This window comes from Leptodactylus fuscus, chromosome 11, assembly GCF_031893055.1.
Source record: "Leptodactylus fuscus isolate aLepFus1 chromosome 11, aLepFus1.hap2, whole genome shotgun sequence".
NCBI classification, from domain to species: domain Eukaryota; kingdom Metazoa; phylum Chordata; class Amphibia; order Anura; family Leptodactylidae; genus Leptodactylus; species Leptodactylus fuscus.
This window is the reverse complement of record NC_134275.1, coordinates 76,807,326-76,823,288: the sequence shown is the minus strand read 5'-3', so window position 1 is coordinate 76,823,288 and position 15,963 is coordinate 76,807,326. Positions and strand designations below refer to the sequence as shown.

General features: G+C 44.2%; 1 protein-coding gene and 1 pseudogene across 1 annotated transcript; one reads left to right on the top strand and one right to left on the bottom strand.

Moving 5' to 3' along the window:
• Positions 1-429: 429 nt before the first annotated feature.
• Positions 430-11,517, bottom strand: WDR46 (WD repeat domain 46). Its single transcript, XM_075260313.1, has 16 exons — positions 11,483-11,517; positions 10,605-10,811; positions 8,989-9,069; positions 8,459-8,571; positions 8,031-8,118; positions 7,885-7,946; positions 7,680-7,784; positions 7,239-7,389; positions 6,421-6,556; positions 6,011-6,110; positions 5,777-5,930; positions 5,519-5,666; positions 5,339-5,433; positions 5,130-5,225; positions 1,810-1,923; positions 430-669 (listed from the first exon to the last, which is right to left on the bottom strand). Exons 1-16 carry the CDS (start codon positions 11,507-11,509, stop codon positions 565-567), a joined length of 1,782 nt encoding a protein of 593 aa, XP_075116414.1. The 5' UTR covers positions 11,510-11,517; the 3' UTR covers positions 430-564.
• A 1,445-nt stretch (positions 11,518-12,962) lies between these two features.
• On the top strand, positions 12,963-14,042 carry LOC142185196 (ER membrane protein complex subunit 2-A-like; annotated as a pseudogene).
• Positions 14,043-15,963: the final 1,921 nt, after the last annotated feature.

The window sequence follows — 15,963 nt, the reverse complement described above, 5'->3', positions numbered from 1 at the left end:
GCTGTACTACCCTGCACTAGCACTAGAGGGAACACCTGTCGCTGACCCCCCATTGATCTGATACAGATGACTTATCCCACACCCTAAAACCCCCTAATATCCCAGTTGATGTCGTCGTTGCTTTGCTGGGCGCACTGGTATATACTGGTCACGGAGGGATCTGTTACGGTCTTATACTTCCTGTACTGTGATGATGTCATTGTGTTGTACATTAGATAGTAACCCTATATCTATATATTTATGATAAGTTATTGTGTAGACTCCAGCGTTGGTCATATAGGAGATATATTCTTCCATGATTCAGATCTCACTGTGCCATGTGGTGTAGACTGGATGTCGTCGTCTTTAAGTAAATAAAAAAAAACATTTTTACAAGTTTTATTTGTTCCCAAAGTCTCTGAAGGATGAATAATAATTATAAAACCTATATACAGCGAGGGCAGCGGGAGATGGAGTCATGTAGAGCCCCCTTTTATCCGACCTCTCCGCTTACACAGTCTCTGAACAGCAAGGAGTGGGGGGAACTAGAGAGTAAGACGTCCGTCCTCCGCAGACGTGGCGCGGTCACTTCTTGAATCTGTCCAGGGTTGACCTCTGACCTTGCTTGACATTGGTTGTGTTGTGGTTCTTGCTCTTTGCCTTTTCATTTATACTGTTCCGGATCTCCACCTGTCGGAGCACAAGTGTAAAATAACCTTTGTTAGAGTTAAGTCCTCCATCTTTGTATTCTATCACCTTGTTAGGCCGAGGCCACACGTTGCAGAAAGGCTGTAGGTTTTGTTGCAGTTTGGAGAAATGAATAAGACTGGCTTCAAAAGAAATGGCTAATATAGAGAATCGCTTAGACGTCCACGCTCGGCTTTGGAGCAAAAATCTACAGCAAAATGTGTAACAACAAAAAAAATGCAGCTTTTTGTAACAAGTGGCCCTGTTCAGATTCATGTCGCTGATCTTCAACATTGTGTGCAATGAACGCCACAAGAAACACACAAGTATTCTGCAACCCAATGGATCCGATCAGCGAGTAGAGCAAAGGTCGTGCAAACTGCAAATCCACAGCTGAAATCTGAGGCCCAGCCTCTATAAGTTAGCAATGTGAACCTGAATAGCAGCATTCTTGTGAAAACTTGTATAACACAAGGTCTGGGGCTCGACTGCTGGAATCCATCTGTCAGCACTGCAGAATTACAGATCATGTAGGGGTGCATGCACACAGTCAGGATTACACGCAGATTTCAATGTGAAAAATCCAATATTTCATTAAATCAATTCTACTTCTTGTGGAATACAAAGCCATGTTTTCCCACAGATCATATTTGAAGATTTGCACCAAAGTCTACACTAGCTGGTGCAGATTTTCTTATTTTAATGTACATTGTGAGCCCCATATAGGGATATAAAATATAGGAATATAAGATATGATATAGGGATATGTGATATAGGGATATAAGATATAGGGATATATGATATAGGGATCACAATGTACGCTTTCTTTCCTATCAGTACGTCTTTGTAGAATGGGAGGAAATCCACACAAACATGGGGAGAACATACAAACTCCTTGCAGATGTTGTTCCTGGCAGGATTTGAACCCAGGACCCTGGCGCTGCAAGGCTCCAGTGCTAACCACTGAGCCACCATGTTGCCCCTGATCATGTGCATGTACCCCATCAGGCCAGAGCGGCAGCATCTCTCTGCTACAATGAATAGAGGGTATATAGCAGAGGACCCCTCGTAGGACACCTGGAGAGGGCAGTACAGGAGGATATCTTGTAGCAGACACAGGCAATGCTCTGATCTAACACTCACCCTCTTCTCCTCATGAGCCACCTTCTTCTTGCGCTTCAGCAAACTTCCAGTAGAACTTCTTCCTTTTAATTTACGGCGAGGAGTAAAGCGAGACTTCTCATAGGGATCATAACCCTGAAGAAAGAGACAACATAAGAAATGGCTGTAAGTGGAGTCTACATTAAAAGTCACCAAGTGCGCCACCATCTGGAGACTACTGGGTGCACAGACAGTCCACCATTACTAGACATAGTTATACTGGGCATGCATGGAGAAGTATTGTATAGTGCACATCTATATCCGCTATCAGATGGCTCCTGGTGTATTCCTAGGAGGGGCCGCTTCGCAGGGACACAAACGTATTAGGCTTAGGATATAATGTAGCAAGTCTCACGTGACAAAAATGTAATTGTGTCTTTCTGGTATCTCAACTGATGACATCACGTTCCTTGGTCACATGGTACAGCAGTAGCTCAGGCCCTCCCAAATGAATGGGGCTAAGCTGCGTGTGCCTATGATATGTATTGCACAGGGCTTCGTATTCAGTAAAGATGAAGCACTGCGAAGAGTAAAGCGAGACTTCTCATAGGGATCATAACCCGGGAAGCTTTTACAGCTGGAAGCATGGTGGATTTTTAAATTGAAGTCTCTGAGCCCCAAGGAATTACTGAGGGCTTTCACTACTGAAGGAGTCATTGGCATATCACTATTTGTATCCTTGGTAAACAAATAAGACATTTTTTCTTTGGCATTGATCTATTGTCATGAGTAACATCAAGGATGGTTGATAATGATTCTTAGGCGATGTTCACAATACAATTATTACAGTCCATTACTGCCGCCTGTTAAAGGACAAGAGCAACGAATATTAAAGGGATTCTACTATTAAAAATCTAATTTTTTCTCGTTGATACGTAGGAATAGCCTTAAGAAAGTCTTTTGTTCTCCGCGCCGCCATTCAGTATACATCTCGGGGGGAAATCTCTGGGGCCGCCTCCATCTTCTTCAGGAACGACCTGTTCACGTGTCTTCTTCCAGCGCAGGTGGTCAAACTTCTAGGCCTCAGGCAGAGCAGACTGCGCATACGCAGTAAGTAAGCGGCCATTTTCTTGTGGCCTGTGGGCATGCGCAGTTGGCTCTGCCCTAGGCCTAGAAGTTTGACCGCCTGCGCTGGAAGAAGACGCGTGAAGAGGCCGTTCCTGAAGAAGATGGAGGCGGCGCTGGAGATTTCCCCCCAGTGCTGTAAGAGAACTCATTTGCATACTGTTGATAACCGGATTATATACAGAACGGCGGCATGGAGAAGACATCTAAGGGCAGGAGATGAATAGTCTTTCTTAAGGCTATTGCTACGTGTCAATGAGAAAAAAATTTGATATTAATGGTAGAATCCCTTTAACAGTAGTAACAGACGGGGCCTACTAGGTCTGCATCCATTCCCATTGACTAGCCTATAAAAAGCACGATCTTACAGTCCTATGAAAAAGTTTGGGCACCCCTATTAATTTTAATCATTTTTAGTTCTAAATATTTTGGTATTTGCAACAGCCATTTCAGTTTGATATATCTAATAACTGATGGACACAGTAATATTTCAGGATTGAAATGAGGTTTATTGTACTAACAGAAAATGCGCAATATGCATTAAACCAAAATTTGACCGGTGCAAAAGTATGGGCACCTCAACAGAAAAGTGACATTAATATTTAGTAGCTCCTCCTTTTGCCTCTAGTCGCTTCCTGTAGCTTTTAATTAGTTCCTGGATCCTGGATAAAGGTATTTTGGACAAACAATTCAAGTTCAGTTAAGTTAGATGGTCGCCGAGCATGGACAGCCCGCTTCCAATGATCCCACAGATGTTCAATGATATTCAGGTCTGGGGACTGGGATGGCCATTCCAGAACATTGTAATTGTTCCTCTGCATGAATGCCTGAGTCGATTTGGAGCGGTGTTTTGGATCATTGTCTTGCTGAAATATCCATCCCCGGCGTAACTTCAACTTCGTCACTGATTCTTGAACAATATTCTCAAGAATCTGCTGATACTGAGTGGAATCCATGCGACTCTCAACTTTAACAAGATTCCTGATGCCAGCATTGGCCACACAGCCCCAAAGCATGATGGAACCTCCACCAAATTTTACAGTGGGTAGCAAGTGTTTTTCTTGGAATGCTGTTTCTTTTTGGACGCCATGCATAACGCCTTTTTTTTATAACCAAACAACTCAATCTTTGTTTCCAAAATGAAGCTGGCTTCTCCAAATGTGCTTTTGCATACCTCAGGCAACTCTATTTGTGGCGTACGTGCAGAAACGGCTTCTTTCTCATCACTCTCCCTGACAGCTTCTCCTTGTGCAAAGTGCGCTGTATTGGTGACCGATGCACAGTGACACCATCTGCAGCAAGATGATGCTGCAGCTCTTTGGAGGTGGTCTGTGGATTGTCCTTGACTGTTCTCACCATTCTTCTTCTCTGCCTTTCTGATATTTTTCTTGGCCTGCCACTTCTGGGCTTAACAAGAACTGTCCCTGTGCTCTTCCATTTCCTTACTATGTTCCTCACAGTGGAAACTGACAGGTTAAATCTCTGAGACAACGTTTTGTATCCTTCCCCTGAACAACTATGTTGAACAATCTTTGTTTTCAGATCATTTGAGAGCGGGCTGTCCATGTTCGGCGACCATCAAACTTAACTGAACTTGAATTGTTTTGTAGAAAGAAATGGTCCAAAATACCTTCATCCAGGATCCAGGAACTGATTAAAAGCTACAGGAAGTGACTACAGGCTGTTATCTTTACAAAAGAAGGATGTACTAAATATTAATGTCACTTTTCTGTTGAGGTGCCCATATTTTTGCACCGGTCAAATTTTGGTTTAATGCATATTGCGCATTTTCTGTTAGTACAATAAACCTCATTTCAATCCTGAAATATTACTGTGTCCATCAGTTATTAGATATATCAAACTGAAATGGCTGTTGCAAACACCAAAATATTTAGAACTAAAAATGATTAAGATTAATAGGGGTGCCCAAACTTTTTCATAGGACTGTATATCCTCTTTCTTCCCTCATGTTTGCTTACTTTTGTAATGGAAGAAAAAGTCCTGCATGTACCGAGACTGAAGTAGGACAATGCAAATACATAAGTGCCTGGCTGAATTATGTCACAGAACCTACAGAGCAGAACTCTCCATTTAGCCCCATTCATCTGAACATAGTCAGCAAATGAAAGCCACAGTGGAAAGCTGGAGGGGCAAAAGAGGAGAGAAATTGAAGGCATTCCTTTTCCATTTTTGCCATTTGAACAGTCCCTTACTAGCACAATGAAGGTCCCTCTTACCATACGTTCCACCTGTTCCTTGCGCTTCTGCTCCATAGTGATAACATCGACCTCTCCGAGCTGAGTTGGATCCAAAGTGATGAGCTCAGGCTGAATCTGAAGGACAAGGAAGAACGCAATGTTCAGACAGTAGGTAGCCAACACTGGAACCCCAAAAATGTCCCAATCGTCACACGTCACAATCCTTGTCCATTTTCCTCAGATGTTACCTTTTCCAGCAGAGCTTTGACCTCCCATTCCTGTCGCTGCTTCTTGGTCTCATAGGGGTTAGATTCCAGACCATCAAAGTTTGCTTCACCCGCGCCTGTAGGAAGATGGAGGAGGAATGTTATAAATCTAAGAGACTGAGGCACATGATGGAGAAGGAAGATCATGGAGGGGACTCTGACCTGGCACAATCATGCTGGTGAAGCCTCCTCCGTGGCCAATACCGAGGACATCTTCATAGGGGCAGAACTGCAGCCCATAGATTGGGGCGTTCACAGACAGACACATGTAGGGAGACTTTGGGGCAGTGAGGTGCGTGTCCTTATATACCTGAGGAAAACAGATAACACTTCTAGAGATGATAGCCTCAACACGTCACATTGCTGACCAACAGCAGATGATGACACTGAGCATGGACGCCATAGCAGTGGTCACTCTACCTGCACTATGTTGCCAACCCCTGCGGCCAGCAGCCCTCTCTGACTGTGGCACAGAGACCCTGCACCAATGGGCAGAATACATGATGTCAGAGGACGGTAAGTTCGAAGGTCAAAGATGGTGAGTTTTCTGTCTGTGCCTGAAGACGCCATGTACCTGTCCACAGAATAAAGAGACGTGTCAGAAAAAGCAACAAAAGATGAGAGATTATCAAGAGAAAAGGAGCCGCCACCTACATCCCGGTCTTGTCAATGCTCAGGGCCCGGACTGCTCCGCCATGACATATCATCTTAACCAGAGGCTCCTTTATTGAAGGACTCCACAGAGAGACGGTCCCTGACAAAAGGAAAGATTAGAATTAAATCCAGAGACCAACCCAAAATCACATCCTGACCATGTCCTGTTCACGCAGCTGCAATTCTTAAATAACATGAAGTTACCCCCTTATCCTACTTTAGTTACAATGTGTCAATATCGTCGGTGCAGGCAATCCACTGTGAGTGAAACGCAGCACTTACAATGTAACAAACCCATCAGCTGGATAAGCAGGCATAGGTCAGGACAAATGTCCAGTCTCTAAATGTCCAGAATGTTCCACCATGGACAATGATGGCGTGCGGAAACAAAGTGAAGGTGATGTAAATACCATTGTGATGACCCAGGTGGATGACGGCGTTATACGGGTTCTGACACATCACGTTCAGTCTCCCGCCTTTCACACAAGTGGCTGTGATTTCTTTTCCGACTGAGACATCTAAATACTGCAGGAAGCCTGTGGAGCTCTGGAGGAGAAAACGCAGGAATTAGATAAGAAATACAGAAGAAACTGTAGTTTGTAGTCGGAGGGGGAGGGGGCGCTGCAGCAAAAAACCATCCCCCTTCATGTGGTTTTCACATCATTTTACCACGGGTGTGGAGTCGGTAACCCAGATCACCAACTCGTCCGCCACCAGATTTCCTTGGTCCAGATTCCGACTACACAACCTTGATATTTTACAAGGGAAACATGGCCAAGTGTCTCTACAGACATTCAGGTTTATGTGGCTTTGGCCTAAGACACGATTATTACTGAAGAATTAGAGGTGAATGTTGTGACATTGTGAGCGCAACGCCAGCATTTATGGTTATCTGGTGACCGCTGTTTTAGTTTCAGGAACTGAAAAGTGACAACATTCACTTCCATTAGCTGCAATGTCCACTCCACATCGCTGCCATCTTTGCCCCTAGATTACAGATAGAGATGAGCGAGTACTGTTCGGATCAGCCGATCCGAACAGCACGCTCGCATGGAATTGAATGGACGTAGCCGGCACGCGGGGGGTTAAGTGCACCGGCTACATCCAAGCGGAAGTACCAGGTGCATCCATTCATTTCTATGGAGCATGCTGTTCGGATCGGCTGATCCGAACAGTACTCGCTCATCTCTAATTACAGACCATTGTCCTAAACACTTGTCGCACTTACACATGTTGCAAGCAGGAAATGATACGGCAGAAACTCCATGCGTAAAACATCATTGAACTTTTTGATGCAATGCAGCTCCACACCACGATTGTCGTAAATATACAACCACTTCTTCTGAGCCGCGGCAAACATAGTGTGAGTGTGCAGCCACCTAGAGGAGAAGAAGGGAACAACACAATAGTGAGGGAGAGAAGCCAGAGGAGTGTCAGAGACATCGTACTCAATAGCAAGACCACGAAAAGGGAATTCAAAGGGTCATTAGTGACAGCAGATCGCTGGGACATCAGTGTATGATCTGTGGGGATCTAACAGCAAATCCGAAAATGAAATGGACACCGTGCTGGGCAATCCACATATGGGGGAGGGCAGCACTAACAAGAGATATCAGGCTGCAGTTATGTCTGCAGGTCACACGCACATAATAATACCCCGGATAGTCACCTAACATCGTTGATCGTTTCCATCACATTCATCTCACAGTGGAGATTCTTACTATGCCAATCCATAGAGGCGACATGACCCCGCTGCCCTGCCAGGAGGAGGTGCCTGAAGGAAAGACATGGAAAGTAATTACTATCACTGCTACACTGTAACAAAGCAACAGCTCCAATCACCAGAATGGGAGCCACAATCTACGTCCACGCACCTTCCATTCCTGGAGTAGTTGATTCTGTAAGGGCCGAACTGGTTGAGGGTGAGGTTAAAATGCTGCAAATGAAATAGAAGAAGATTTCAGAAGGAGGTAAAGAAACCCGAGGGGGCAGCGGCGGCGGCTTGGGGAGAGTTTCTCACCTTTGACGCACTTGTGATGTCCACCACCTCGGCGATGTCCTGCTGGGTGATGGTGTTTGTATCTTCCCCTTCATCGCCTTCCAGAAAACTGCAAAATAGTGACCAATAGCATTACACCAATACTCAAGCTTCAACGTTCCCATGTCGAGGTGTCTGCTGATCCTGCTCTGGGGTTAATGGTAGAAACAACAGACTAATGGGAAAAGGACTCCCAGTCATGTGATTTCCACTGCAAAATACATGAAGGTCATATGACAGGAAGTGCATTCAACTATGGCAACCCCAGAGCAAGCACAATAGTCACATGACTACAGCAGACTGGAGGTTAGCCGATGTCATCATCATATTACTATAGGCCCCACTTCTAAACCCCTCTGACCCCAGGTCCGTATTTAGCTCATTGATACGCTTGGGTCCTGCGGCCTCACCCTCCCTCCTCTGGTAGTAGCAGGTCATGTCTCGCCGCCTGGCTCATCGCACTCTGCACGTTGCTCTCCTCCAGCTTCAGACGCTTCTTCACATTTATGTAAGTATTCATAGTCTGGAACACAAGGGGTTATAGGTGAGGAACACAGCGCTGCGTACAATACACCAATCCCCAATATCACAGCCTCAGGATCGCCGGACACACACATCCAGAACACTTTCTGTTCACAATTTCTCACTTGATTTTTTTTTAACCATTTCAGACTCTGAATTCTGTCTGGTATCAAATTTATTTTTGGTGAATTTAAAGGTTCTTTTCAGGCTGAGCTGCAATACCAAGCATAGCCACTATACAATGGTGGTGCTGTGCTTGGTCTTCTGTTCACCCAAAGGCTGCGGTCTATTCAAACAGCTGATCAGCAGGGGGACTAGGTGTCGGACCCCACCAATGTCACACCAATGACCTATCCTACTAAAAGAATAACTGGTGCATTGTATGCCTGTCCATCACTGGTCTCCCCCACATACTGACCTTCTTAGCTTTCCGGGCTCTCTCGTATTTTGATAATTGGTTTACCGGCACAGAAGGGAGTCCGGGGAAGGGGTCTTTTGCCTGGAATACAAGAATGTGAGAAATGAAGCAGGAAAGTGTTACAATACAGAGAACAATCACTCAAACTATAACATGAGGGACGGTGGCAGACTCCTCAGCTTCCAGCGGCCACCATGATACCTCTAAGGCTCTTTGCTGCAAATATTTTTGCTTGGAATTACAGTCAGCCTATAACTGGCAGAAAAATGGTAGAGCCTTCCACATCTCTGATCCATACACTGCAGATATTAAGTTTGCAGCACGTTCATGCTTTCTGTTGAGGAGGCTCCAGCCGTCACTCTACTACAGCTAATGTGCATTGTGAGAGCACTGGACGGTGCAGGGTTAATGGCCCCTTAATGTTCACAAACCTCCTCAGACTCCAAAGAAACACAAGGACATGGGGCTGCAGGCTGGCTACCTTAGGACGGGTCTTGATGTTAGATTTGCATCCAAATATCACCCACTGAAATTCATATGGTGGGCAAAGAATACTTTGTACCAAAAGAAAAATGTACATGTAGAAATGTGGCCTAGTACTCCTTATATACCATCAGTGGTGGATTTAGATGTGCTCAGTACGGTCATTGTCCCTCTCTGAGGTCCCACACGTGGCAAAGATCGGGCCAGGAAAGAGCGTCCTTGTCAATGACTGCACCAAAGCATCTTAAAGACGTATATGTCCCGCTCAGCCAGGCTGTGGATGGCTCAGTCATTCCTCCGTATACACAGCGGACATCTGAGCTATCTCCAGAATACCGCCATGGCTCACTCATAATTATTGTACACAATCCTTTATCCAATACCCTAGGAGGTCGGACAGTGAGGCGCAGAGCACCGGCGCCTCCTAACACTCAAGTCTCCTATAACAGTGAAAATACTTTAAGGCTAAAGCCCCATATTGCAGAAAAGTTGCTTTTTCTTTTTTTCCTCCCAGATTTTGGGAATATTTAGGAAGTTAAAGAGCAAAATCTCAAAATCTATTGTGTCCATGCAATACACAATACAGGGCCAGAAGGCGAAAGCTCCATCCTCTGTACAGCAGTCCGGCACCATCATGGCAGCTCAGCTCACACTGACTTTAATGAGCACTGACAGTGTCCGGCCGCTATATGGAGATGGAGTTTTCTGCTCACAGCCCTGTATTATGCCAGAAGCGGCTCCACACATCTGATTGCTCCGGGTCCCACTGATCAGGTATAGAGATGAGCGAACACTGTTCAGATCAGCCGATCCGAACAGCACGCACCCATAGAAATGAATGGAAGCACCTGTGGCGCTGACTTTGCTGGCGCCCGGCCGGCGTCACAGGTGCTTCCATTCATTTCTATGGGTGCGTGCTGTTCGGATCCGCTGATCTGAACAGTGTTCGCTCATCTCTAATCAGGTATTTATGGCCCGTCCTGAAGATAGCCCAAAAATAGCTTAAGCCCAATTAACTCCTGAAAAACCTATCTAATACTTGTCCAGCTCAAACATCTGACAATTCAACATTCACCAGTTCTATTGGTGCCAGATGAAAGGAATGTTCCTACACACCGATCCTGGACACTCACCCCTGAGACTGATTTTTTCTTCTGTGGATCTTTGCTCCATTGTCTTGGATTTGCTCTTGGTTTTTGCACACCCTTCTGTATCTTCTTCCGCTGCTGCGTCTGTTCACCTTGTGCCGGCTTCCTCCGCACATCTAACACTGGCTTCTTTGGCTCATCCAGTACTGGCTTCTTCTTTTCGCCTTGCTCCTCCCAGTACCGCTGCACTTTCTGTAAGATGGAGAATATATCTTATATTTAGTTTGGTAATTCTTGGACACAACAGATCTGTATTACAAGCTGAACTAGCGCAGGTACAATACTCGGCTTTGTAGTTCCACATCAGCTGTTAAGAGCCATTATGGTATTGCTAACAATGGAATATGTGTGATGCCTATGGTATATCCAATCAGCTATATCCATAATCAAACATTTCCAGGAGGGATAACAGAGGATCAGCACAAGAGGCCTGCGGGGGTGATAAGTGATCAGAGTCCGCCATCGATCAGATAATTAATGGGGAGGGGGCAAGGCTTAGGTGAGGGGTGTCCGGTCAGTATATCTGGGTCACGGTCAGGCCCAGTCACTGGTCATACACAGGATCTGCACAGCTGGAGAGTAAAGCTCTAGAAATCTGTGACAACACTACAACTCCCAGCAGACTCAGGACAAGAGCAGTAGTTGTGTCACATCTGGGGGCCCCTCATGTCCTGTATACCAGGGCTTAGTGACGTCACTATGACCCCAGACTATGAGCACTGACACACAGCACACGGCTGCCCAGCTACAGAGAAACTACAAGTCGCAGCATCCCCGCAGTCCGGTCACTAGGACTTGTACTCAGGCCGCCGGAGCAACCACATGTAAAATCTATGAGCGATCACTACACACGTGGGTCTCACCCGCTTCTGAGGCTTGGTAGTGGCCATGCTGGAATCCTGCGCCTTAGCGGAAGCGAACAATAAAGTTACTTGAAAAGAACACTACCCAGAGTTCAGTTTGTGCCGAACAATAAAGTTTTACACTGTACGCTTACGTTACCTATGGGCAGCGGTGCGCTAGCGCCATCTTTAGTTTGGATGACTGGAGCGCTCATACAGCTGTCCCATTATATAGATAGATTATATTATATATTATATTATATTGTATTATATTATATTAGTCATGTAGAATACATAACTGTCTATTATATTATTATACATAAACTCTGAAATTAAATATTAATCTTATCTATATCTATCTATCTATCTATCTATCTCCTATCTATCTATCTATCTATCTATCTATCTATCTATCTATCTATCTATCTATCTATCTCTCTCCTATCTATCTATCTATCTATCTATCTATCTATCTCTATCTCCTATCTATCTATCTCCTATCTATCTATCTCCTATCTATCTATCATCTATCTATCTATCTATCTATCTATCTATCTCCTATCTATCTATCTATCTATCTATCTATCTATCTATCTATCTATCTCCTATCTATCTATCTATCTATCTATCTATCTATCTATCTATCTGTCTGTCTGTCTCCTATCTATCTATCTATCTATCTATCTATCTCCTATCTATCTATCTATCTATCTATCTATCTATCTATCTGTCTCCTATCTATCTATCTATCTATCTATCTATCTATCTATCTATCTATCTATCTCCTATCTATCTATCTCCTTTCTGTCTCCTATCTATCTATCTATCTATCTATCTATCTATCTATCTATCTATCTATCATCTATCTGTCTCCTATCTATCTATCTATCTATCTATCTATCTATCTATCTATCTATCTATCTATCTATCTATCTCCTATCTATCTATCTCCTTTCTGTCTCCTATCTATCTATCTATCTATCTATCTATCTATCTATCTATCTATCTATCATCTATCTGTCTCCTATCTATCTATCTATCTATCTATCTATCTATCTATCTATCTATCTATCTCAATTCTACACTGAAGTCCTTCTAAGACTAAGGCTGCCTTCACACAGAGTAACGGCGATCTCAATTTGAGCTTATTTTTACAGGCGTAGAAGTCTGAGGGTCGCGTTAACGTTGCATTTACGTGGCGTTTTTTGCTCGCGTACACACTCCGTTAAAAAACACGGAGCGTGTATGCGAGCAAAAAACGCTGCGTATGCGCTCATAGTAATAAAACACTGCGTAAATGCAACGTTAACGTGACCCTCGGACTTCTACGCCTGTAAAAATAAGCTCAAATTGAGCCCGCCGTTACTCTGTGTGACGGCAGCCTAAGGCCCCGCACTGCAAAAATGCAAGTAATGCAAAGTAAAGTAGAGGCCGCATGTTGTGGAAAAGCTGGGTTTTTTTTTGTTTTTTTTGCTGACGATCTTGGAAGTATAAGGTGAGGTCAGACGTCACGTCCCGGCTTCATCTTCCACCAATCATCCCCGTCCGGCTTGTAACCATGGCTAAAGTTTCTGACATGTATGAGGTGACCTGGGAAGAAATGCGCGACAAGATGAAAACTTGGTAGGAGGAAAATTACAGGAACTCATTGAAATCGGTGAAGAGTTGATAAACGAGCATGCGGCCAAACTCGGAGACGATATATGGATTATACATGAACAAGTGATGGTTGCTGCCTTGGATTGTGGCCGTGATGATATAGCAATGTCTTCTCTACAAGAACTACCAAGGCAGTTTCCTGGCAGCCACAGGGTGAAGAAACTCACTGGCATGAGATTTGAGGCCATGGAAAGGTATGAAGATGTTCTCCAGATCTATGACAGATATTACAAGAAGATCCAACCAACACAGCGACAAGAAAGAAGAAGATTGCCATTCACAAAGGCCAGGAGAGAAACACAGAGGCGATCCGAGAGTTGAGTGAGTATCTGGAACAATTTGTAGGTGACCGAGAAGTTTGGCGCGAACTGGCGGAACTTTATATCAATGAACTCCACTACGCATAAGCTGCTTTTTGCCTGGAGGAGCTGATCCTGACCCACCCGCACAACCACTACCAGCAGTCTGCTGAAGTGAAATACACTCAGGGGAGACTCAAAAACCTTGAACTGGCTAGAAAATATTATTCCCGGTCTCTGAAGTTGAATAACCATGAGAGCTCGGTTTGGTCTTTATAGATCATCGATCCACATTGCGTCTAATCCTAAAGCCAGTGCCAAGATGAAGAAGGACAATGCGAAATTTGCTACATGGGCTGCCGGTCAGATCAAAAAAGCTTCCCAGCTTGCAGGCCGGAGCATGACAGACTCACAGATGTCTCTGAAGGCAGGAGAGAACATGTTGGAATCATTACAGATCACCCAGTCCTAAAATCTCAGTGCTGCACCCCAACAGATTTATTCCCGTGAACGGATAGGTTCATTATCCCATCGACAGAGCAGAGCGCAGCCATTGGCCGTACATGTGGGGACCTGAGTCAACCAATCAGATCCCCAGGAGCTAATGACATCACCGCAACTCAAAGATGATTTCAGTTTAACTTATTTTTCTTGGTTTTTCTGAAGATCATGAGCAGACTGTATATTTTGAAGCCCGAGAAACCCACAGTCATATTACATAGAAGCACATCCACATACAGTCGTACCATGAAGAGGGGAAGGCACCAAACCAGGAATTTTTATTACATTTTGTTTGCACCTCCAAGAGAAAAAAAAAAAAAAAAAGATAGAAGTATAAGAAGGTCCTATATATTTCCTATTCCTTTTGTAGATGTTCTTGGCTTTGGCTACGAGAAAAAAAAAACAGCAAAATCTGCATCTCTGTAATGTGAAGACACACTGCGTTTTTTCAGTAACGTTGTTTTGGCTAATACATTAGAACGAGACCTGGTAGAAATTTAGAATCTGACCTGCAGTAAATGATCCAAGAAACAAAAGCATTGACCATCCTAATAATGCGACAGCTATCTAACTAACAGGGGCGTAGGAGTGTACACCCCCACCAGACGTGCGCCATCGTACCCCGGGGAACATTACATCTCCAACATTGGTCCGAGTTAGAGGGGTAGATCTCATGAATGACAGCACAGACTCTGTACCAATGGGAGAAGATCTTATATGGTTTCCTGTGCCTTGCAAGATATAGCTAACTTGTGGAAGGTCTGGAACACCCCCTTTAATATTTTTATTGCCAATTCCTGGTAAACCTACTGGAGTAGACAGTATTGTAATTACAAACATGGTAAAACATACTGCATTTAGCACATCCAGTTTCAGAAATTTGTAGACCTCTCTCGACAAGTGGGTTTATACGCAGCAAATTACACCAAATTTTTGCCTTCTTCTGGTCCAAAGTAAGCCAACTAACAGATGCTGTAAAGTAAGACTAGACAGAAAACGCTGCAAACACTGTGAAGCATGTTCACTGTCCAGTATAAGTTTGCAGTAAGGGTGCATTCACACTGAGTATACGCTGACTGATTCTGAACGTTAAAACACTTTCAGAATGAGCGCGTACAAAGCAGATCCCATTAATTCAATGGGTGCCGGCATACGCGCGTATCACATTGAAACCAATTTGGGGGGGGGGGGGGGGGGGAAGCAGCCCATACATTTCTATGGGGAACGCACGTATACCGGCTCCCCATTGAAATGAATGGGATCTGCTTTGCACATGCCGATTCTGAACGTGTTTTAACGTTCAGAATCAGGCAGCGTATACTCAGTGTGAATGCACCCTAAAAGTGAACCATTGTGCAGTCAAGATAAATCCCCCGGGGTGTGGGTTTGCTCAATGGTTATTTCTTGCACTATATACGACTTTCTACTTTAGATCTCATTTGTGTTTTCTGCACAGGAACTGTAGCCTGAAGGTTTTATTTTCTCAGACAGGATGATTTTCAGAAAAGTCTAAATTATTGTGTGATCTGTGGGAGTAAATACCGATCTTCAATGTTTTACAGTCCCTGCAAAGTGAACGGGATTCTAGCAAATCCCATCCACACATTGCAGAAAAATATCCAGTGGAAAATGCTGCAATTTCCAAAACTGTTGTGTTTTTGGAACTTGCAGCAAGTCCATCTATGGAGACACTGGCGGTTTCCCAATAGGTATAATTTAAGCAAAAAGAGAAAAACTCTGGATAAAAAAAAAACAAAAAAAAAAAACCACTGCAGGAAAAACAGCAATAAGTTCCCACTGCATCACTCTTTTTGCTATAGCCAGCTATATGGGACCTTAGCCTAAAGGGTTTTTCCTTGAATTTTTCATACTGATGACCCATCCACAATATTTGAGCTGCTGGAGTCCAACACCTTGATCCTTGTTCCAGCAGCCTCTGGGTGCCAGAAGCTGCTAGTGGAGGGGCAGTGCAGGAGCCTTGTCCCCTGCCTAGCACTGGTGTTAGTAAACTGCAGTGTCACTACTACTACATATATCCATTTC